Genomic DNA, 24,777 nt, shown 5'->3' with positions numbered 1-24,777 from the left:
GATGGTGTTAATCTTGATTTTGATGATGATGATGAAGAAGATGAAAAAGATAAAGATCTGCTACTGCTACTGCCGTTGATGATGAAGACGGTGGTGTTTTTGAAGACGAAGATGTTGCTGATGTTGTTGAAGACGACGAAGATGATGAGGATGATGATGTTGCAGTTCATTCCAGAAATGAACTCTGCTTTTATATGGAGTTCATTCTAGAAATGAACTCTGTTTTTATATGGACTTCATTTCTGGAATGAACTCTGGTTTTTTAGGTTTTTATATGTAGTTCATTTCTAGAATGAAGTCTGTTTTGTTTAGGTTTTATATGGACTTCATTTCTGGAATGAACTTTGTTTTTTTAGGTTTTTATATGGACTTTATTTCTGGAATGAACTCTGTTTTTTAGGTTTTTGTATGGAGTTCATTTCTGGAATGAAGTCTGTTTATTTAGGTTTTTATATGGAGTTCATTTCTGGAATGAAGTCTGTTTTTTTAGGTTTTTATATGGACTTCATTTCTGGAATGAACTCTGTTTTTTTAGGTTTTTATATGGACTTCATTTCTTGAATGAAGTCTGTTTATTTAGGTTGTTATATGGACTTCATTTCTGGAATGAACTCTGTTTTTTTAGGTTTTTATATGGAATTCATTTCTGGAATGAACTCTGTTTTTTAGGTATTTGTATGGAGTTCATTTCTGGAATGAACTCTGTTTTTTAGGTTTTTGTATGGAGTTCATTTCTGGAATGAAATATGTTTCTTTTAGGTTTTTGTATGGACTTCATTTCTGGAATGAAATGCTACAAGAAAATAAATAAAAATTAACACGGAAGGGTATTTTTATCAGTTTAAATATTTTTAAATAATTATAGATCAAACAGTAAAGACATTTGACCAAAAGACCAAACAGACATGGACCCACCTAAAAAAAGGACCAAACGATATTTTTTCCGTTTGAAATCTATAAAGAACTGGATTGGATGCGAATGAGTTAAAAACCGGCCCATGATCACCACCCCCGTTCGTTATCAAAGTTGTTTGACACAGCCAAAAATTGCAGCGGCACTTATCACCCCAGTCCATTAGGTCCTGTTTATACTGTTACCTAATTTTAATTTTAAAGTTCTGTTTATTCACCATCTCAATTCTACCATTTCTTTCACGGATCCCCCACTCCTACCAGGATTTTTGATAAACTGATTGGAAATGCAGTTTCGGTAACAGGTTTCTTCACCAATATCATTTTGCGTCAAAACGAAAAGGTAGCTCTAAAACTTTCGAAAGGTTCTTGTTTCGTTTAATTTTTGCAATTGGTGATGATTTCTTTCTAGAAGAACGAATGGGTACTCATTTATCTTGTGGAATTGTAGTTTTATGAGTTTGATTTCATCATTTTGAACATTTAGGGTTTTCAGATGACATTAGGGATTTAGGGTTCCACAATCAATTGGGGTTTGAGTAGTCTATTAAAGATAAAATTTTATTATTCTGTTCCCGCAACAACAATCAAACTCTCAAATTTTAGCTCATAGAAACTAGAGATTCATTTGTCATCTGATTTTTACTAAACCCCTGAACATATACAGAGGTCTCTAGAGGAAAACAAACAGACAACCAAGAAGAAGCAAATCATGTCAAGCATTCCTGTTCCAGAAGACATTCTCATCAACATCCTTTTGAGGTTACCATTTAAGTCTATCTCTCTCTGTAGGTGTGTATGCAAATTCTGGCGGACTTTACTCTCCAATCGTAATTTTGTTAAAACTCATTATGATCTTGCTGTTGAGAAGAACTATCCAAATACCATTCTCAGAGAATATGTCAACAGTAAACAACTTATCTACTCTTTGAATATGTCAGCATCTGAGTGTGAGATAAAGAGTATTGACAAATTATGTTACCCATTCGAATCTAAAGGTCATGTTGAGATTTTGGGTTCTTCTAATGGTTTACTATGCATTCGTGCTGGTGAGTGTCATGATGAGAGTACCATTTGTATTTGGAATCCAACTACTAAAGAATATAAGAAAGTACCCAGATCGCCGAAGAATCAGTTTCCATCCGACCTAGTACCCGAAATATATAGAATTGCTTATGGGCTCTGGTATGATTCTAAGATTGATGATTTTAAGTTGATTAAAGTTGTGGGCTTTGATGGAGACTCAACTAGGTCCGGAGTTCAGGTTTATAATCTAGGATTAAACTCGTGGAGCACTCATGAACTCATACCTTACTATGTTACGTGTAATACTATGCGTTCGGGTATTATTGTTCATGGATCTCTTCACTGGTTAGGCAAGGCAGGAGCCAAAAGTTTTGTACAACTATGTCCTGATGTTATTGTTTCCTTTGATATTTGTGATGAGAGATTTTATGAGTTGACTTTTCCAGCAGCTGTGAATAATCAGGATTTTTCTGTAGGACGAGAAATTGGGGTTTTAGATGGGTGTCTCTGTTTAATTCTCCGACACTCTAGTAATGGGCAGGTTGATTTATGGGTAATGCGGGAACATGGTGTGAAAGAATCTTGGTCTATACTTTTCACGACTCATGCGTTGCATGTAGACTATCCTTTTATGGGTAATTTTCTGGTATACGCATTCGAGAATGGTGAACTTTTGTTGGCAAATTTATTTTGTTTCATTTTATATAACCTGAGACATGATAGAGCTAAAACTGTGACGATTCCTGGTATTTGTGGATTGTGCGTACCAGCGAGTTATTTAACGAGTTTATATTCACTCAACTCACGTACTTATGTTGGGCAAGATGACAGAATTATAGACTTAAGGATAATGGGAGACGGTTAGCTGAAAGTCTTATATTCACAGGAATTTGCGTTAAGGGCGCATGTCAGGGTTTATTGCCTGTACGCATTTTACATGAATGTGCTTGCTAGGAAACTTGTTTTTGTTCTTTTTGAAAGAAGTATTATGAAAGTGAATTAAGTAGGAAATCAGACTTCTCTATATGCCTCCTGTATGTGTATCCATTTTATGTTTTACTATATCACCCTTTTGTTCTGTGCATATTATAGTCTCGCCTTTTTCTTTTCCTGGAGAAGCATTCTTTTGTTTGGCAGCAAATCTGAGTTTGCTTGAATGAGAATTCACTAATCTTTCTGTCACTGAGTCGTACACTTGAATGTAAGTTTTGTTGGTAAATTAGTTGCTAATCTTTGAAAGCACCATCTGCGGGCATGGAGCCTGATCTAAGATTGTCTGTCGGTTTTGCAAATGGATCCTAATTCCTGGCTGCACAGGGGTGAATACTGGAGGCAAGTGTGACATGTTTGGTCGCGGAGATCTTAAGACAACAAGGCTGGAGGAACACAGAGAGGATGGTCACTTGGAGAAAGATTTTGCAAACTGTAATTCTTCGATTCCAAGGGGGTACTCTACTGGGGGGGCCTCGATATCTGTTTCTGTTAAACTTTTATAATTTTCAAGGTGGCCGAAACTTTTACACGAGTTTCCTCCTATTTGGAGGCCATAATAGATGCACTGACTGTCATCTGAGTGGGTGTAAGGGTACATATCAGAGGATCATGTACTCATGTGAGCCCATGCATGAGGATGTGGTGTGTCATGTGCATTTTAAAGAGACTGGCTGCCTAAGTTGGTGTGGTTCTCGCCACAACCAGTACAGATTTGACCAACGGTTACGGCCTAATGGGTAGACGGTCCACTACATTATGGAGAGCATTACTTGTACATTTTGTGAGTTGAGACTTTGTGACCAAGCTTATGCTGGAAATCATAAGCTTTCTAGACACGCTGGAAATCATGAAAGATCCCGAGATCAAAGTCTAGATTTTTAAGCAAAAATATTAAGAAATGAGTACCACAAGAACAGGCGAAATGGTTTACGGAAGTATATTTTCCTCGGATACAATCCATTCAATGTAACAGTTACAGTATTTCTTAATCGCACAAGATGCGGTGAGATATATATCTGTCTCACCATTACGATTATCTGTAGAATCTCAACCGTAGGAAACTACACATGAAAAATAAAATAAATGATACATAGCTTCTGAAGCGCTGTGATACACAACTGAAGTAACAACAGTGAGTGCTTAATTTAAGGTCAAACATAGGATCGTCTACCTCAACTTCTCAGTATCGATATGTCTTAAGGATTGCTTAGGTAAGATTTTGGAATGTGCATGAATATCCCAAGGTACACAAAAACGCTATATAACCACTTAGCATTCTTCAATGGGAACCAAGGGTTGTTTTCCTCCATAAACTTCTGGCAGTTGGCTCACATCGATGTCTTCAAGAAGAGTTGACATAAGGTTTTTGTTTTCCACAAATACAATCTGCAAGATTGTGTCAAACATCACAAACTTGAGCATTTACGTAACCATCTAATCTAAAGGGAAGATATGATCTTGTTGGGGTGAATAAGGCATTACCTTCTTCCCGGTGTTACTATCGATAAATGGGGAGATTAACTTCCATCCATCCATAAAGACAGAAGGGACGTGAACTAAGTAGACTTTTTGAAGCCTCTCTTGGTAGTTGTCCTGGAACTCACCGATTTTAGTTACACAATTGATCCATTAAGCTGTTTTAAGATGCAGACAAGTACTAGTGCTACTGTATCACATTCGAACTTGACTCGATGGTAAATCTGAGAACTTACGCTTGAACTCCTCAACAACTCCCTTTTCTTTGTTAGGAAAATGTTTAGAAGCATAAGTGACTACAGTTGGGCGTCCACTCTTGTCAAATCCTTGCATAAACAACTTTTTATGGGATAAATCAAATGTTATCCCCGATTCCGGGATAAAACCGTTTGGCACAAACGAACGTCTCCATTTGATATATTTCAAAAATAATGCAGAACCTTTTATCGACAACCAAATCACGGGCACGTAAAAACCTTCTTATCGTCAGATCGTCCAGTTCCTGTCCAAAATGTACATAACAAATATCCTCACAACGCGAACAATAGGTCGTACCAAGCAAAAAAATAAGATGCACCATAATAACGGAACCCATAACTCGAATAAACAGATAAGCAAGAAACAACAAAATTTTTGCTCATATCAATGGAATTCAGTCCTCATATCAAAAAGCTGTTTGTGGATATGACTCGTATAAGATTTTTGCTCCAGAAGAGGAGCATATGCCGTACGCTGCACTGGTATATCAAAAAGCAGTTTAAGACAGCACAGCCTATGTCGTCGGTTCTTTTCTTTTCGAACTTTTTTTTGAGCGGATTGTTGGTCTTCGTTCAACTAGTCTGAAAAACCCTGCTTTTGATGACTCGAGTTGCTTCAATACATCTTGCTGGTGTCTTTTTCCAACTCCAATAGATGACTTGGTCGACGATTGCATTGCAAATTGCCATAACAGGGTCTAGTAAAACCTTGGGCTATCTAAAATCTAATGCCTGCCTTATTTAGCGGTTTTTGGAATCCCAATGTCTTTCCATGATGATGCGATATCCAGAAAACAAATTAAGGAAAGCGAATCATCCGCCAGTTCTCTTCCTAAAGAAATACAAAATCAGCAGAGCTCCACTCGGATTTAATGTTCAATTCCAACTAGAATTCGGAAAGCCGGCATACAAAGATTTTTACAGCCTATATAAGGAATACTCATCCACTCTTTTTAAGACTCCATAAACGCTTGCATAAAGTCTGTCAACGCGCGCAACAATGGCCATGCAAGATTTAAGATTTTCTGAAGAGGTACGTCAACTTGCGAGAAAGAAAGCTGAATTTGTATATAGCCTCATGGATTCAGATTCAGCAATAACAACTCGCCCATCTCCATCTGATTTGGATTATTTAGGACGTTTGGATTTTGAGATACACAAGTCCGCGGTAGAACAATATGGATTATCAGATCATGAACTTGAAACGTATCTGGAACAAATAGAGGAATTAAGAAGAACGGTCATGGAAGATTTGAGATTTTCTGAACCGGTACTTGAACTTGCCAGAGAGAAAGCTGAGTTTCAATACAGCCTCATGTATACAGAATCAACGATAAAAAATCTCCCAACTCCAACTGATTTGGATTATTTAGGACGTTTGGATTTTGAGATGCACAAGATCGCGGTGGAACAATATGGATTAACAGGTGCTGAACTTGAAACATATCTTGAAGATATAGAGGAATTTGCTCATCTTGAAGTTAAAAAAGAATTAGCAGAAAAGTAGAAACTGGATGACAAAGGCAATGTAAGGATGGGGAAGAATTTTCTAAGAAGAAATCGCTTTGTCGCTATGATGTAAAGATGAAGCAAAAATAATCAGTTTTTAATAAATAATTAGCTTTAGTTTTATTTGGTATTACTAATACTATGGTTCATGTAGTAAAAAACCATCTTAAGTTTCCTGTTTAAATACTGATCAAGATTTTATGAAGCGATTTCATGATTAAGGTTTTCTTTTCCAGTTAATTTCTGTTGATTCTTTAATCTTTAGATGAAATCATAAAAACTGCTTTCCCTGATGATATGCATCCTTAGAACATCTATAGACTAGAGACTGCACAACTCTCTTAAAAGAATGGAGTAGCATGCTGCACCCTATTAGAGGAGGTAACTGGTAAGGAACATATTTTACGTGTGAAATAACTTAGATTAGTAAGTTCAAGTCCATTATCGAGTGCAAGATATCTAGCTTACCTAGTCGTGCAGATTTGATCATAACAAATTAACTTTATCTTATGTAGAAGCAAAGAATGTGTATAGATGTGAACGACGATTATTGAACACTTCTTGTGAGTACACTTTGGAAATTGTAAGGAAGGATGCAGTGAACCATGCCTCTAAAGTCTAATCAGGATAGTCGATGTTAGGGGTGGATCCACACAGCCACAGGAGTTCGATGTCCGATGGGTGCGGGTTCCCTATGTGAGATTATAGCTTTTCATAAGTGATCATGTATAGTTCTGGACTTTATTCAAGATCCGAATCCCATGTTAGGTTGTTAAATATTTTTGATTGGGATTTCAAAACATAACCGTAGTTCTTCTGAGTAGGTTAATTAATCAAACAGTAGATATAAAGTTCATTTTCCATCTGATTACCACCTTAGTTCTTCTGAGTTCTGATATCTCTTTCTATTCTTGAAAAAAATATTTTATACAGTAAGGAAGAGAAAGGGACTATTAAATTAGTCAACTAGTCAGCGCTCTAGAGCTGGCAACCGGGCGGGCCGGGGCTGGCCCGTTACGGGTTCTACGGGTTCGGGTTAATACGGGTCGAAACCCGCGGGTGGAAATTCTTCGCGGGTTAGCATTTCTTCAATCTGTACCCGTAACGGGCTGAACTTGCGGGCTCACGGGTTAGCCCGCCAGTATGTCAGATCTGAATTGTCCTACAGAGTATTCACTATTTCACTGTTTTCTGGGCAAGACTGCTGCAACCTAACATAACATTCACATAACTCATTTCATATTTAGATTCATTTCAAATTTTCAATCAACAACAGATTCACTAGTGACATTATCAAAATTTAAAAATCTAGTGAAACAAAATGATAAAATTGAAAATCTTAACAAGTAACAACTGTTTAATAGTAATACTAATACCATTATACCAGTTACACAGTCAGTCAGTCACAGTTACAATTACATTGTTCAACAAAGAAAAATACCCTTTGAGAATCGATACCGTAGTAACTAGTAATACCATTTTACCATACCATAGATCCTGCACAAAATATATATTGTGGTTAAACCAAAAACTGATAACTGTCCAAAAAAACATCTCCAATCTCTTTTCTATACAAAATTTGGAGACACTGTGATAACTGTCTGTCCAAAAAACAATTTGTCCAAAAAACATTCTCATTTTCCATGTCTATCTTTGAGTTGCTCCAACTAATCATTATTATGAATCTGTAATTCCAAGCAAAAATAAATCAAACAAAAAAAAAAGAAACAAGTCAGAATTTGCATATTTACCCCGCTTTATATTGAAGAAGTATGCAACTACGCATACTAATTAGACGCATAAGAACTTACTTCGCCATCCTCCAATGCCTCATCCTCCAATACACCAAGTTCAAATCCTAATACATCTTCTCCAATAAGCCCATTTTCCTCATCCAAATCTTCTTTTCCTACATGGATAAACACCATCGAAGTTAAATATGAAATTTAGATATTCAACTAAATGCAATACAGGCACTTACCAACTCCAAGGTCCCAATCACGAGTTGTTATCACCGCCTCAGCATTTTCAGGTAATAAAGAACTCCGAAATCGATCAATTACCCTTCCGCCAATACTAAATGCAGATTCTGAAGCGACGGTTGAAATAGGAATTGACAAGATGTCCCCAGCCATTCTTGAAAGAACTGGAAATCGTCGCTCCTGGCCTTTCCAATACATTAGGATGTCGAATGATGGATTCCGTTGACAAGGATGTTTCTCACTAAGATATAGATCTAATTCTGACAAGTCAGATTGCAGATCACCACCACCATTTTCCTGTGCTGCAGCGTATTCCTGCATAAAACAAGAAAGAAGTTAGAAATGAGAGCAAAGTACTAGTTATCTTCTATAAGAACATAAAGTACAATAACTTCACAAACACACACAGATAAAACACAAAATAATACAAGACCACATGTACGTAATAAATAAGCTTCAAAATTACCTCGTACCACTCACTTCCTTGATGGGCAGAATTCCCATCGGTTTGAGTACCCAAATTCTGAGTTCCAATTCCAGAAGCTCTTGAAAAGATGCAATACTCATTATAAAGTTTTTTCATTTCATCACGCACATCATTAACTTTTCTTTCTAGTACTCTTACATCAGGATACAACTTGGAGTAAGCAAAATTCAGATAATGAAGTTTATATCTAGGATCTAACACAAGTGCAATAGCCAATATAGGACTCAAGTTCGTCCAATAACTGTTAAATTTTTCTTGCATCTCTTTTACCATCTCCCTAATGTAATCAATATCATTTGTACTTTCTTTTTTGAGTAACACCTGAACTCGACAAACTCCTTCAAAATAAAGATTGGAAGTAGGATACTTACTACCAGAAAATAAAGTCGTGAGATCATAAAATGTCTTGAGAAACTTTGTGACAACTTCAATTTTCTCCCATTCTTCATCAGTTGGACAGTCTTCATAGTCTGGATCCACCTCCTTTAAATGAGCAAAAACAACTCTATAAACAAGACAGCTGTCCAACATGAGATAAGTTGAATTCCACCTGTATAAAACAACACCAAGTGAGTATACTATAAACATTAATACAATCTCTAACTGTATAAGTATAACAAAATAATAGTAGAAACCCACCTTGTGCTCACGTCTTGACGAATACCCCTTCTTGTTCCAGACATTCCTAAAGCATCAACAATGTCCAAGAATTTTTGTTTTCTTACTTGAGACTTTTTAAGGGACTTCACAGACTTTCTTATCTTAAGCACAGCTGGATCAATCTTCACAAGTCCATCTTTTACGATAAGAGCTAAGATGTGAGCACAACAACGCACATGAAAGTATTTTCCCTTGTTAAACAAGATCTTCTTCGCAACAAGTCTGCTTTGCATAATTCTAGCACAAGCTCCATTATTTGCAGCGTTATCCAAGGTGATGTTGGATACTTTATCTTCAATTCCCCAATCTTCTATCATCGCAAATAGCATGGCAGAAAGATTTTCACCTATCAAAGAGTGGAATGGGTAAAAGTTAAAACTCCCAATTAAGTAATTCACTTGTATGAGGTGGTGGAAAATCTCAAGACTAAAGCAAATAAGCAATATATAAATATCACATGATAAAATAAAAGATGTCATGAATTAAGTGCTTAACCTGTATGAGGTGGTGGAAGTTCACAAAAATTCAGAAGATACTTCTTTAACTCCCAATTTTGATCAAGATAGTGCACAGTTAAGCTTATATACCCTGTAGTCGTAACAGAAGTCCACATGTCAGATGTTAGACACATCCTACCTGCAAGGATAAGTCAAATACATCAGCAAATATTATGATAATCAATCACTCATACATACAAAAGTAAGAAACAAAACATGTCACCGAAATTTGAAATTCTGGACTGCAACATACCTGGAGCAAGTTTCAACATGTTTCGAATACCTTCTTTTCGTGTTTTATGTCTTTTGATAACATCAGCTTTCCCAGTATTCCTTGATATTGGTTTAGCATCCTCATTTAGATAAGCACATATATCCCTAAATTCTTTCCATTCCACCAACGAAAATGGGACGTTTCTTGCAATGAGTAATGTTGAAAGAAGATCCCGGAACTTCATTTGATCAAATTTGCGTACGCGGGTAGACAGCTGGCCGTTCTTTGCAGATAACATCATCTGCCCTATGTCCTTAGACTGACGCTGAGGACACACATGCCTTCTCATAGATGAGGTTCCGCCTTTGCTGCTTTCATATTTATATCCAAATTTACAAGCCTTACACACTCCCTTCTCTGTTCCATCTTTCTCTTTAACGCGGTCAAAAAAGTCCCAAACATCAGATCTAAGTCGAGATTTCTTTGAATTGTTTCCTTTCTTTCCAATTGAAATAGTTGTAGGTGCACAACCAACAGTTGCAGAGACATTCTCAGAATCTACCATTTCAACATCGTCATCCTCACTACTCATAACATCGTTATACTGTTCTTGTACACTTGACATCCTAGAATAATGGAGCCACAAAGAATAGGTCAGACTCAAAAATCAGTACATTACTTACTCAAAAATGTAACATTTGAAAAACTTTCATCTTCCAAATTCACAACAACATGTCAAGTGTCAACAACAACTGACCTGCAGTGTTGTCTTAACATCAGCTCATTCTAAATTCTACACAACCAGGCCAAATCTAATTTCATCTTCAAGTTTCAACAATGTCCATATAAAGTATAAACTCAAAAGATGGCTGATCTACGATTATTGGAAGGGAAACATACACAGTGCCATTCCATGTACAAGACGTAAACAGCGTATCAGAAGCACAATACTCAGAATTTGAGAAAACTAAGCTAAAGTCTAAATAACAAACTGATTAACAGGTACCAACAAAAATATTGGGTGCAATCTTAATGGATAAATCAGGAAGAAGGCCTCTTATGATTGTAAGTGGATTGACAGTTCAATGAGTTCATGTTAGCCTACAAGTATAAAGAGACACCTTGGTGAAAAATGTAGTCTGGTTTGCTTACTTGTTTTTCAGGTGTCTGCGACAGAAACCTTCCTTGGATGCTCACTTGCTGGACTCTCTTTCTATCTTAAGGTACACTGCCAATAAATATTTATTTCGGAATCCTTCTCTTATCCCATTGAATTTGTTCTCAAGTACACTGCCAAAAAAAAAGAATCTTATTTATTGTTAATGGTCCCTTCCCAAATATAATGCGATGAGAAATGAAATGCAAGGTAAAGGTGCTTTCAATGTTTTTATGAGACATATAAGAAGTCTGAAAATGAACATTGGGTTTGGCAAAGAAAAGATCATGTACTACTCCCAGTTAGACATCCATCCTATATTTTTTTTTGTTTAAATCCACCTTGAATTGCTCAAACATTTAAAGCTACAGAAAAATTTAAAACTCTCTGCAAATAGAATTCAATCTAGTTAAGGTTATCAGAACTGTAAATCGCATTCACCGCATGATCGTGATGCTACTACATTCTGGATGCCATGCTTAGCTGCTTACATATCCTATCACAAAAGGCCAATCCTCTTCCTTCTAGTGTTTTCCTTTGTCATCTAAATTTATTGGCTCCACCGCCATCCATGGATGTTATCCTACATGAACCACCGACAGATAAATGTTCATTGCAGTTTGCAGACATTCATGCTAATTGACAAAACACTTTCTTAATTTTCACCAGTCAGTCAACCATTGACCCATTAGATGTTATTGAACTGGGTTCCCCTACTAGCTCTTGATGGAGTATTGGTAAGACTAGACTCTTAACAATCAACCAACAAAAGTATCACCGAACAGAGTTCTAAACAATCAAACAACAAGAGTACTCCGATAGATGAATAAAGAAACCTATCTCAAAAGTGAACTAAGAAGTGAGATGATTTAGCCAAGTACAGATAATTTGTACAAAATACAAGTCATTAAGCATAACCTAACTAGTAGTCACTACGGCACTACCCATATCCTTAGATTCTCAATCAGGTGAATTCTCCCTGAAACTTTGTCAGCTTCTCCTTAAGCTAATCAAACATAGACACAAAAAGCCAAAACCCAATTTCCCTGCGGGATCCTAGAAACCCCCTGGACCCAATTATCAAAATTCCCATATGGGTTTTACTTCCATTTCAATCAAACAATGCTCTTCTGTAGTGTATAATTGAACCTATTCAAATAAGTATCCTTCTAGAATTAGGGAAAAAATAATGATCAATCAAATCCAACACACACTATTCATAGAAAATCATTAAAAAAAAGTTCAACAACAGTACTTAATCAGTATTCAATATTTCAATAAGATCCATCTATGATTCTATAGAATCTATACTAACACAAACCCTCACACATTCAAAAATCGAAATCACTGAGAACTAGAATCATATACTGATATAAATATAGTCAAAAACTCAAAATCAGATTAATAAGACCACAAAGGTAGACTGACTGCAAATAGTTAGATTAATAAGACCACAAAATCAGAAAAGTTTTTATATTAACAATCCAAAAAGAAAATAGACTGCAAATTAAAGTAATAATACCTTTTGAGTTTTGATGATTGAGATTCTTTTGTTATCCACAAATCAAAAGAACAAATTCCGCTTGTAGGCTAACATGAACTGAATCCGATTGATTTATGTTTAATCTCAAGAGTCACGGACTCACGAATCACGATTGATTTAGGTTGCTAAGAAGAAGAAGATGAGAACATTGAGAAGTGACAGAGTTCTTCAGACTCTGAGAATTAGAGATTCACGGTTCTTCAGAGTTCACTTCTCAGAGAATTAGAGAAACGAACGAAAGGGAATTATCTAGGTTTTTCTTTTTCTTATACCACGCGTAGAGAAGTTAGAACACGTATAGAGTATAGAAGTTGGGGAGACAGACACGTATAGGACTCATGGGGGGCGAGTGGGCGAGGGCGACGCCACGTGTCTTCACAAGTTACCCAGGGCGGGTTGACGGGCTGAACCCGCGGTTTTGGCGGGACGGGCCGGGTTAACCCGTTTGTGCACGGGCCTGCAATTTACCAACCCTAACCCGGCTTGTTTAGAAACCAGCCGAGCCGGGTTAGGGTTTTTACGGGCCGGGCCGGGTGAACCCGCGGGTTTTGGGCTTGTTTGCCAGCTCTACAGCGCTCCACAAACAAATGAGTATAAAATGTTAAAATATTCTTTCATTATTAGCTGAAAATGATGGGTGAAATTGCATGCATGGTACAACTACCATTTACAACTGTCAACTGTCAAACAAATTTACAAGGAAGTGAATGGCCTAACAAAAATTGTTTTATTTGTCAGCAACTCTAAGGTTACTCGAATGGGAACTCACTGATTCTTCGCCACTAAGTCATTTATACTAGAAATGTAGTCAAGTTTTATTCTTAAACTGGTTGCTAATTTTTGAAAGAACCAGTTGTGTGCATCGAGCATGTGATTAGGTTACCAAAAGTCACGCACCCCTCCGACAAGAAGGTTGGACACAAAAGGAGAAACTATCTGCGCAGGGGTGATTACTGGTTGTTTGGCCGTGAAGCTCTTAAAAAGAATCTTAAGACGACAAGAAAGTTGGACACAAAAGGAGACAACAACTAGTGCACTAAAGGATGGTCATTTGGAGATGGACTTTGTAAATTTAGTTCTTTGGTTTGTTAACAACCGAGTTCATAGATTCGAATAAAGCTCATTCCAAGGGATCCAGCTAGGTTACATGTGTATTTCCAAATCAGCCCAGAAAACTTTAGACCAAGATAAAAGATAAAGGCTTTGATATTGAAAGAAGTATATGAAGATCCTCCTTAACAAGATTGGCATGTGGTTAGCGCGCCACACAGCCTATCCACATCCAGCTGGGGTGCCTAGTATTTTTGGCATGTGGTTCTTAATTTACCATATTTGAACTCATAACTTAGCTTTGTTTTATTTGGGTTGGAGTAAACAGATACCTTTCCGTACCGTATGTGAACTTTCTTTTCATGACAAAAGTTGAAATTTAGAAATACCATACATTACTACTTCGATACAATAAAATAAAGGAAGCATGACACCTTTTTGTAACCCAATCATAACCTGGTTATCACATTGTCAATCTCCCTAAAAACTGAACTCTCATTTTCTGCATCTTTTTCCTTAAGCATCTCAAAGACACAAACATCTCCTTTGGAGATACCTAAATTTCGTCTAAGAGAACTCCAACCAGCAGCTAGATGTGTTCTATAACCTCTGAAAGGATATCCAATCGTCCACACTTTATGTCTGAATTTCGAACCATCACATTCTTTATGTTCTCCGGAAGATGTTTCTTGGCGAAGCTGCTAGGAATATGCTGCACAGGTAAGAAAGTTTTTTCATTTTACAGGTAACACACCACATAAATAGATGGAGAAAATTTGTTTTTGTATATTCAAGACTGACAGACCAATAATCATGGGTTTTTATAAAAGAGTGGAGTTTTTAGGTCAAGATCTCTTACCAGATACGCACTTTGTGAACAAGCTTATGCTGGAAATCATAAGCTTTCTAGACACGCTGGAAATCATGAAAGATCCCGAGATCAAAGTCTAGATTTTTAAGCAAAAATATTAAGAAATGAGTACCACAAGAACAGGCGAAATGGTTTACGGAAGTATATTTTCCTCGGATACAATCCATTCAATGTAACAGTTACAGTATTTCTTAATCGCACAAGATGCGGTGAGATATATATCTGTCTCACCATTACAATTATCTGTAGAATCTCAACCGTAGGAAACTACACATGAAAAATAAAATAAATGATACATAGCTTCTGAAGCGCTGTGATACACAACTGAAGTAACAACAGTGAGTGCTTAATTTAAGGTCAAACATAGGATCGTCTACCTCAACTTCTCAGTATCGATATGTCTTAAGGATTGCTTAGGTAAGATTTTGGAATGTGCATGAATATCCCAAGGTACACAAAAACGCTATATAACCACTTAGCATTCTTCAATGGGAACCAAGGGTTGTTTTCCTCCATAAACTTCTGGCAGTTGGCTCACATCGATGTCTTCAAGAAGAGTTGACATAAGGTTTTTGTTTTCCACAAATACAATCTGCAAGATTGTGTCAAACATCACAAACTTGAGCATTTACGTAACCATCTAATCTAAAGGGAAGATATGATCTTGTTGGGGTGAATAAGGCATTACCTTCTTCCCGGTGTTACTATCGATAAATGGGGAGATTAACTTCCATCCATCCATAAAGACAGAAGGGACGTGAACTAAGTAGACTTTTTGAAGCCTCTCTTGGTAGTTGTCCTGAAACTCACCGATTTTAGTTACACAATTGATCCATTAAGCTGTTTTAAGATGCAGACAAGTACTAGTGCTACTGTATCACATTCGAACTTGACTCGATGGTAAATCTGAGAACTTACGCTTGAACTCCTCAACAACTCCCTTTTCTTTGTTAGGAAAATGTTTAGAAGCATAAGTGACTACAGTTGGGCGTCCACTCTTGTCAAATCCTTGCATAAACAACTTTTTATGGGATAAATCAAATGTTATCCCCGATTCCGGGATAAAACCGTTTGGCACAAACGAACGTCTCCATTTGATATATTTCAAAAAATGCAGAACCTTTTATCGACAACCAAATCACGGGCACGTAAAAACCTTCTTATCGTCAGATCGTCCAGTTCCTGTCCAAAATGTACATAACAAATATCCTCACAACGCGAACAATAGGTCGTACCAAGCAAAAAAATAAGATGCACCATAATAACGGAACCCATAACTCGAATAAACAGATAAGCAAGAAACAACAAATTTTTGCTCATATCAATGGAATTCAGTCCTCATATCAAAAAGCTGTTTGTGGATATGACTCGTATAAGATTTTTGCTCCAGAAGAGGAGCATATGCCGTACGCTGCACTGGTATATCAAAAAGCAGTTTAAGACAGCACAGCCTATGTCGTCGGTTCTTTTCTTTTCGAACTTTTTTTTGAGCGGATTGTTGGTCTTCGTTCAACTAGTCTGAAAAACCCTGCTTTTGATGACTCGAGTTGCTTCAATACATCTTGCTGGTGTCTTTTTCCAACTCCAATAGATGACTTGGTCGACGATTGCATTGCAAATTGCCATAACAGGGTCTAGTAAAACCTTGGGCTATCTAAAATCTAATGCCTGCCTTATTTAGCGGTTTTTGGAATCCCAATGTCTTTCCATGATGATGCGATATCCAGAAAACAAATTAAGGAAAGCGAATCATCCGCCAGTTCTCTTCCTAAAGAAATACAAAATCAGCAGAGCTCCACTCGGATTTAATGTTCAATTCCAACTAGAATTCGGAAAGCCGGCATACAAAGATTTTTACAGCCTATATAAGGAATACTCATCCACTCTTTTTAAGACTCCATAAACGCTTGCATAAAGTCTGTCAACGCGCGCAACAATGGCCATGCAAGATTTAAGATTTTCTGAAGAGGTACGTCAACTTGCGAGAAAGAAAGCTGAATTTGTATATAGCCTCATGGATTCAGATTCAGCAATAACAACTCGCCCATCTCCATCTGATTTGGATTATTTAGGACGTTTGGATTTTGAGATACACAAGTCCGCGGTAGAACAATATGGATTATCAGATCATGAACTTGAAACGTATCTGGAACAAATAGAGGAATTAAGAAGAACGGTCATGGAAGATTTGAGATTTTCTGAACCGGTACTTGAACTTGCCAGAGAGAAAGCTGAGTTTCAATACAGCCTCATGTATACAGAATCAACGATAAAAAATCTCCCAACTCCAACTGATTTGGATTATTTAGGACGTTTGGATTTTGAGATGCACAAGATCGCGGTGGAACAATATGGATTAACAGGTGCTGAACTTGAAACATATCTTGAAGATATAGAGGAATTTGCTCATCTTGAAGTTAAAAAAGAATTAGCAGAAAAGTAGAAACTGGATGACAAAGGCAATGTAAGGATGGGGAAGAATTTTCTAAGAAGAAATCGCTTTGTCGCTATGATGTAAAGATGAAACAAAAATAATCAGTTTTTAATAAATAATTAGCTTTAGTTTTATTTGGTATTACTAATACTATGGTTCATGTAGTAAAAAACCATCTTAAGTTTCCTGTTTAAATACTGATCAAGATTTTATGAAGCGATTTCATGATTAAGGTTTTCTTTTCCAGTTAATTTCTGTTGATTCTTTAATCTTTAGATGAAATCATAAAAACTGCTTTCCCTGATGATATGCATCCTTAGAACATCTATAGACTAGAGACTGCACAACTCTCTTAAAAGAATGGAGTAGCATGCTGCACCCTATTAGAGGAGGTAACTGGTAAGGAACATATTTTACGTGTGAAATAACTTAGATTAGTAAGTTCAAGTCCATTATCGAGTGCAAGATATCTAGCTTACCTAGTCGTGCAGATTTGATCATAACAAATTAACTTTATCTTATGTAGAAGCAAAGAATGTGTATAGATGTGAACGACGATTATTGAACACTTCTTGTGAGTACACTTTGGAAATTTTAAGGAAGGATGCAGTGAACCATGCCTCTAAAGTCTAATCAGGATAGTCGATGTTAGGGGTGGATCCACACAGCCACAGGAGTTCGATGTCCGATGGGTGCGGGTTCCCTATGTGAGATTATAGCTTTTCATAAGTGATCATGTATAGTTCTGGACTTTATTCAAGATCCGAATCCCATGTTAGGTTGTTAAATATTTTTGATTGGGATTTCAAAACATAACCGTAGTTCTTCTGAGTAGGTTAATTAATCAAACAGTAGATATAAAGTTCATTTTCCATCTGATTACCACCTTAGTTCTTCTGAGTTCTGATATCTCTTTCTATTCTTGAAAAAAATATTTTATACAGTAAGGAAGAGAAAGGGACTATTAAATTAGTCAACTAGTCAGCGCTCTAGAGCTGGCAACCGGGCGGGCCGGGGCTGGCCCGTTACGGGTTCTACGGGTTCGGGTTAATACGGGTCGAAACCCGCGGGTGGAAATTCTTCGCGGGTTAGCATTTCTTCAACCCGTACCCGTAACGGGCTGAACTTGCGGGCTCACGGGTTAGCCCGCCCGTATGTCAGATCTGAATTGTCCTACAGAGTATTCACTATTTCACTGTTTTCTGGGCAAGACTGCTGCAACCTAACATAACATTCACATAACTCATTTCATATTTAGATTCATTTCAAATTTTCAATCAACAACAGATTCACTAGTGACATTATCAAAATTTAAAAATCTAGTGAAACAAAATGATAAAATTGAAAATCTTAACAAGTAACAACTGTTTAATAGTAATACTAATACCATTATACCAGTTACACAGTCAGTCAGTCACAGTTACAATTACACAGTTCAACAAAGAAAAATACCCTTTGAGAATCGATACCGTAGTAACTAGTAATACCATTTTACCATACCATAGATCCTGCACAAAATATATATTGTGGTTAAACCAAAAACTGATAACTGTCCAAAAAAACATCTCCAATCTCTTTTCTATACAAAATTTGGAGACACTGTGATAACTGTCTGTCCAAAAAACAATTTGTCCAAAAAACATTCTCATTTTCCATGTCTATCTTTGAGTTGCTCCAACTAATCATTATTATGAATCTGTAATTCCAAGCAAAAATAAATCAAACAAAAAAAAAGAAACAAGTCAGAATTTGCATATTTACCCCGCTTTATATTGAAGAAGTATGCAACTACGCATACTAATTAGACGCATAAGAACTTACTTCGCCATCCTCCAATGCCTCATCCTCCAATACACCAAGTTCAAATCCTAATACATCTTCTCCAATAAGCCCATTTTCCTCATCCAAATCTTCTTTTCCTACATGGATAAACACCATCGAAGTTAAATATGAAATTTAGATATTCAACTAAATGCAATACAGGCACTTACCAACTCCAAGGTCCCAATCACGAGTTGTTATCACCGCCTAGCATTTTCAGGTAATAAGGAACTCCGAAATCGATCAATTACCCTTCCGCCAATACTAAATGCAGATTCTGAAGCGACGGTTGAAATAGGAATTGACAAGATGTCCCCAGCCATTCTTGAAAGAACTGGAAATCGTTGCTCCTGGCCTTTCCAATACATTAGGATGTCGAATGATGGATTCCGTTGACAAGGATGTTTCTCACTAAGATATAGATCTAATTCTGACAAGTCAGATTGCAGATCACCACCACCATTTTCCTGTGCTGCAGCGTATTCCTGCATAAAACAAGAAAGAAGTTAGAAATGAGAGCAAAGTACTAGTTATCTTCTATAAGAACATAAAGTACAATAACTTCACAAACACACACAGATAAAACACAAAATAATACAAGACCACATGTACGTAATAAATAAGCTTCAAAATTACCTCGTACCACTCACTTCCTTGATGGGCAGAATTCCCATCGGTTTGAGTACCCAAATTCTGAGTTCCAATTCCAGAAGCTCTTGAAAAGATGCAATACTCATTATAAAGTTTTTTCATTTCATCACGCACATCATTAACTTTTCTTTCTAGTACTCTTACATCAGGATACAACTTGGAGTAAGCAAAATTCAGATAATGAAGTTTATATCTAGGATCTAACACAAGTGCAATAGCCAATATAGGACTCAAGTTCGTCCAATAACTGTTAAATTTTTCTTGCATCTATTTTACCATCTCCCTAATGTAATCAATATCATTTGTACTTTCTTTTTTGAGTAACACCTGAACTCGACAAACTCCTTCAAAATAAAGATTGGAAGTAGGATACTTACTACCAGAAAATAAAGTCGTGAGATCATAAAATGTCTTGAGAAACTTTGTGACAACTTCAATTTTCTCCCATTCTTCATCAGTTGGACAGTCTTCATAGTCTGGATCCACCTCCTTTAAATGAGCAAAAACAACTCTATAAACAAGACAGCTGTCCAACATGAGATAAGTTGAATTCCACCTGTATAAAACAACACCAAGTGAGTATACTATAAACATTAATACAATCTCTAACTGTATAAGTATAACAAAATAATAGTAGAAACCCACCTTGTGCTCACGTCTTGACGAATACCCCTTCTTGTTCCAGACATTCCTAAAGCATCAACAATGTCCAAGAATTTTTGTTTTCTTACTTGAGACTTTTTAAGGGACTTCACAGACTTTCTTATCTTAAGCACAGCTGGATCAATCTTCACAAGTCCATCTTTTACGATAAGAGCTAAGATGTGAGCACAACAACGCACATGAAAGTATTTTCCCTTGTTAAACAAGATCTTCTTCGCAACAAGTCTGCTTTGCATAATTCTAGCACAAGCTCCGTTATTTGCAGCGTTATCCAAGGTGATGTTGGATACTTTATCTTCAATTCCCCAATCTTCTATCATCGCAAATAGCATGGCAGAAAGATTTTCACCTATCAAAGAGTGGAATGGGTAAAAGTTAAAACCCCAATTAAGTAATTCACTTGTATGAGGTGGTGGAAAATCTCAAGACTAAAGCAAATAAGCAATATATAAATATCACATGATAAAATAAAAGATGTCATGAATTAAGTGCTTAACCTGTATGAGGTGGTGGAAGTTCACAAAAATTCAGAAGATACTTCTTTAACTCCCAATTTTGATCAAGATAGTGCACAGTTAAGCTTATATACCCTGTAGTCGTAACAGAAGTCCACATGTCAGATGTTAGACACATCCTACCTGCAAGGATAAGTCAAATACATCAGCAAATATTATGATAATCAATCACTCATACATACAAAAGTAAGAAACAAAACATGTCACCGAAATTTGAAATTCTGGACTGCAACATACCTGGAGCAAGTTTCAACATGTTTCGAATACCTTCTTTTCGTGTTTTATGTCTTTTGATAACATCAGCTTTCCCAGTATTCCTTGATATTGGTTTAGCATCCTCATTTAGATAAGCACATATATCCCTAAATTCTTTCCATTCCACCAACGAAAATGGGACGTTTCTTGCAATGAGTAATGTTGAAAGAAGATCCCGGAACTTCATTTGATCAAATTTGCGTACGCGGGTAGACAGCTGGCCGTTCTTTGCAGATAACATCATCTGCCCTATGTCCTTAGACTGACGCTGAGGACACACATGCCTTCTCATAGATGAGGTTCCGCCTTTGCTGCTTTCATATTTATATCCAAATTTACAAGCCTTACACACTCCCTTCTCTGTTCCATCTTTCTCTTTAACGCGGTCAAAAAAGTCCCAAACATCAGATCTAAGTCGAGATTTCTTTGAATTGTTTCCTTTCTTTCCAATTGAAATAGCTGTAGGTGCACAACCAACAGTTGCAGAGACATTCTCAGAATCTACCATTTCAACATCGTCATCCTCACTACTCATAACATCGTTATACTGTTCTTGTACACTTGACTCCTAGAATAATGGAGCCACAAAGAATAGGTCAGACTCAAAAATCAGTACATTACTTACTCAAAAATGTAACATTTGAAAAACTTTCATCTTCCAAATTCACAACAACATGTCAAGTGTCAACAACAACTGACCTGCAGTGCTGTCTTAACATCAGCTCATTCTAAATTCTACACAACCAGGCCAAATCTAATTTCATCTTCAAGTTTCAACAATGTCCATATAAAGTATAAACTCAAAAGATGGCTGATCGACGATTATTGGAAGGGAAACATACACAGTGCCATTCCATGTACAAGACGTAAACAGCGTATCAGAAGCACAATACTCAGAATTTGAGAAAACTAAGCTAAAGTCTAAATAACAAACTGATTAACAGGTACCAACAAAAATATTGGGTGCAATCTTAATGGATAAATCAGGAAGAAGGCCTCTTATGATTGTAAGTGGATTGACAGTTCAATGAGTTCATGTTAGCCTACAAGTATAAAGAGACACCTTGGTGAAAAATGTAGTCTGGTTTGCTTACTTGTTTTTCAGGTGTCTGCGACAGAAACCTTCCTTGGATGCTCACTTGCTGGACTCTCTTTCTATCTTAAGGTACACTGCCAATAAATATTTATTTCGGAATCCTTCTCTTATCCCACTGAATTTGTTCTCAAGTACACTGCCAAAAAAAAAGAATCTTATTTATTGTTAATGGTCCCTTCCCAAATATAATGCGATGAGAAATGAAATGCAAGGTAAAGGTGCTTTCAATGTTTTTATGAGACATATAAGAAGTCTGAAAATGAACATTGGGTTTGGCAAAGAAAAGATCATGTACTACTCCCAGTTAGACATCCATCCTATATTTTTTTTTGTTTAAATCCACCTTGAATTGCTCAAACATTTAAAGCTACAGAAAAATTTAAAACTCTCTGCAAATAGAATTCAATCTAGTTAAGGTTATCAGAACTGTAAATCGCATTCACCGCATGATCGTGATGCTACTACAGTCTGGATGCCATGCTTAGCTGCTTACATATCCTATCACAAAAGGCCAATCCTTCCTTCTAGTGTTTTCCTTTGTCATCTAAATTTATTGGCTCCACCGTCATCCATGGATGTTATCCTACATGAACCACCGACAGATAAATGTTCATTGCAGTTTGCAGACATTCATGCTAATTGACAAAACACTTTCTTAATTTTCACCAGTCAGTCAACCATTGACCCATTAGATGTTATTGAACTGGGTTCCCCTACTAGCTCTTGCTGGAGTATTGGTAAGACTAGACTCTTAACAATCAACCAACAAAAGTATCACCGAACAGAGTTCTAAACAATCAAACAACAAGAGTACTCCGATAGATGAATAAAGAAACCTATCTCAAAAGTGAACTAAGAAGTGAGATGATTTAGCCAAGTACAGATAATTTGTACAAAATACAAGTCATTAAGCATAACCTAACTAGTAGTCACTACGGCACTACCCATATCCTTAGATTCTCAATCAGGTGAATTCTCCCTGAAACTTTGTCAGCTTCTCCTTAAGCTAATCAAACATAGACACAAAAAGCCAAAACCCAATTTCCCTGCGGGATCCTAGAAACCCCCTGGACCCAATTATCAAAATTCCCATATGGGTTTTACTTCCATTTCAATCAAACAATGCTCTTCTGTAGTGTATAATTGAACCTATTCAAATAAGTATCCTTCTAGAATTAGGGAAAAAATAATGATCAATCAAATCCAACACACACATTCATAGAAAATCATTAAAAAAAAGTTCAACAACAGTACTTAATCAGTATTCAATATTTCAATAAGATCCATCTATGATTCTATAGAATCTATACTAACACAAACCCTCACACATTCAAAAATCGAAATCACTGAGAACTAGAATCATATACTGATATAAATATAGTCAAAAACTCAAAATCAGATTAATAAGACCACAAAGGTAGACTGACTGCAAATAGTTAGATTAATAAGACCACAAAATCAGAAAAGTTTTTATATTAACAATCCAAAAAGAAAATAGACTGCAAATTAAAGTAATAATACCTTTTGAGTTTTGATGATTGAGATTCTTTTGTTATCCACAAATCAAAAGAACAAATTCCGCTTGTAGGCTAACATGAACTGAATCCGATTGATTTATGTTTAATCTCAAGAGTCACGGACTCACGAATCACGATTGATTTAGGTTGCTAAGAAGAAGAAGATGAGAACATTGAGAAGTGACAGAGTTCTTCAGACTCTGAGAATTAGAGATTCACGGTTCTTCAGAGTTCACTTCTCAGAGAATTAGAGAAACGAACGAAAGGGAATTATCTAGGTTTTTCTTTTTCTTATACCACGCGTAGAGAAGTTAGAACACGTATAGAGTATAGAAGTTGGGGAGACAGACACGTATAGGACTCATGGGAGGGGCGAGTCGGGCGACGCCACGTGTCTTCACAAGTTACCCAGGGCGGGTTGACGGGCTGAACCCGCGGTTTTGGCGGGACGGGCCGGGTTAACCCGTTTGTGCACTGGCCTGCAATTTACCAACCCTAACCCGGCTTGTTTAGAAACCAGCCGAGCCGGGTTAGGGTTTTTACGGGCCGGGCCGGGTGAACCCGCGGGTTTTGGGCTTGTTTGCCAGCTCTACAGCGCTCCACAAACAAATGAGTATAAAATGTTAAAATATTCTTTCATTATTAGCTGAAAATGATGGGTGAAATTGCATGCATGGTACAACTACCATTTACAACTGTCAACTGTCAAACAAATTTACAAGGAAGTGAATGGCCTAACAAAAATTGTTTTATTTGTCAGCAACTCTAAGGTTACTCGAATGGGAACTCACTGATTCTTCGCCACTAAGTCATTTATACTAGAAATGTAGTCAAGTTTTATTCTTAAACTGGTTGCTAATTTTTGAAAGAACCAGTTGTGTGCATCGAGCATGTGATTAGGTTACCAAAAGTCACGCACCCCTCCGACAAGAAGGTTGGACACAAAAGGAGAAACTATCTGCGCAGGGGTGATTACTGGTTGTTTGGCCGTGAAGCTCTTAAAAAGAATCTTAAGACGACAAGAAAGTTGGACACAAAAGGAGACAACAACTAGTGCACTAAAGGATGGTCATTTGGAGATGGACTTTGTAAATTTAGTTCTTTGGTTTGTTAACAACCGAGTTCATAGATTCGAATAAAGCTCATTCCAAGGGATCCAGCTAGGTTACATGTGTATTTCCAAATCAGCCCA

General features: G+C 36.8%; 3 protein-coding genes across 4 annotated transcripts; 1 reads left to right on the top strand and 2 right to left on the bottom strand.

Annotated features, from left to right (window-relative positions):
• The first annotated feature begins 1,039 nt into the window (after positions 1–1,039).
• On the top strand, positions 1,040–4,006 carry LOC113296609 (F-box protein CPR1-like). 2 transcript variants are annotated; one of them, XM_026544911.1, is made up of 3 exons: positions 1,040–1,255; positions 1,580–2,573; positions 3,256–4,006. In XM_026544911.1, exons 2-3 carry the CDS (start codon positions 1,625–1,627, stop codon positions 3,432–3,434), a joined length of 1,128 nt encoding a protein of 375 aa, XP_026400696.1. In that variant the 5' UTR covers positions 1,040–1,255; positions 1,580–1,624; the 3' UTR covers positions 3,435–4,006. The 2 variants fall into 2 exon arrangements, with proteins under 2 accessions (XP_026400696.1, XP_026400695.1); XM_026544910.1 differs by lacking the exon at positions 3,256–4,006 and having other exon boundaries at positions 1,580–3,240.
• Positions 4,007–4,200: 194 nt separating this feature from the next.
• Positions 4,201–4,740, bottom strand: LOC113294278 (SEC14 cytosolic factor-like). The gene is made up of 3 exons (XM_026542673.1): positions 4,615–4,740; positions 4,414–4,524; positions 4,201–4,317 (listed from the first exon to the last, which is right to left on the bottom strand). Exons 1-3 carry the CDS (start codon positions 4,738–4,740, stop codon positions 4,201–4,203), a joined length of 354 nt encoding a protein of 117 aa, XP_026398458.1.
• A 10,368-nt stretch (positions 4,741–15,108) lies between these two features.
• On the bottom strand, positions 15,109–15,648 carry LOC113294276 (SEC14 cytosolic factor-like). The gene is made up of 3 exons (XM_026542672.1): positions 15,523–15,648; positions 15,322–15,432; positions 15,109–15,225 (listed from the first exon to the last, which is right to left on the bottom strand). Exons 1-3 carry the CDS (start codon positions 15,646–15,648, stop codon positions 15,109–15,111), a joined length of 354 nt encoding a protein of 117 aa, XP_026398457.1.
• Between the last annotated feature and the right edge of the window lie 9,129 nt (positions 15,649–24,777).

Source organism: Papaver somniferum, chromosome 7 (genome assembly GCF_003573695.1).
Source record: "Papaver somniferum cultivar HN1 chromosome 7, ASM357369v1, whole genome shotgun sequence".
NCBI lineage: Eukaryota > Viridiplantae > Streptophyta > Magnoliopsida > Ranunculales > Papaveraceae > Papaver > Papaver somniferum.
Note: the sequence above shows the minus strand (reverse complement) of the source record. Positions and strands in the feature narration are given on the sequence as shown.

Coding starts and splice junctions, on each gene's coding strand:
- LOC113296609 (XM_026544910.1), top strand. CDS start 1,625: ATGTCAAGCATTCCTGTTCCAGAAGACATTCTCATCAACATCCTTTTG.
- LOC113294278 (XM_026542673.1), bottom strand. CDS start 4,740: ATGCAAGGATTTGACAAGAGTGGACGCCCAACTGTAGTCACTTATGCT. Junction 4,525..4,614: donor CAGATTTACCATCGAGTCAA/GTTCGAATGTGA, acceptor GGTGAGTTCCAG/GACAACTACCAAGAGAGGCT. Junction 4,318..4,413: donor ATAGTAACACCGGGAAGAAG/GTAATGCCTTAT, acceptor ACAATCTTGCAG/ATTGTATTTGTGGAAAACAA.
- LOC113294276 (XM_026542672.1), bottom strand. CDS start 15,648: ATGCAAGGATTTGACAAGAGTGGACGCCCAACTGTAGTCACTTATGCT. Junction 15,433..15,522: donor CAGATTTACCATCGAGTCAA/GTTCGAATGTGA, acceptor GGTGAGTTTCAG/GACAACTACCAAGAGAGGCT. Junction 15,226..15,321: donor ATAGTAACACCGGGAAGAAG/GTAATGCCTTAT, acceptor ACAATCTTGCAG/ATTGTATTTGTGGAAAACAA.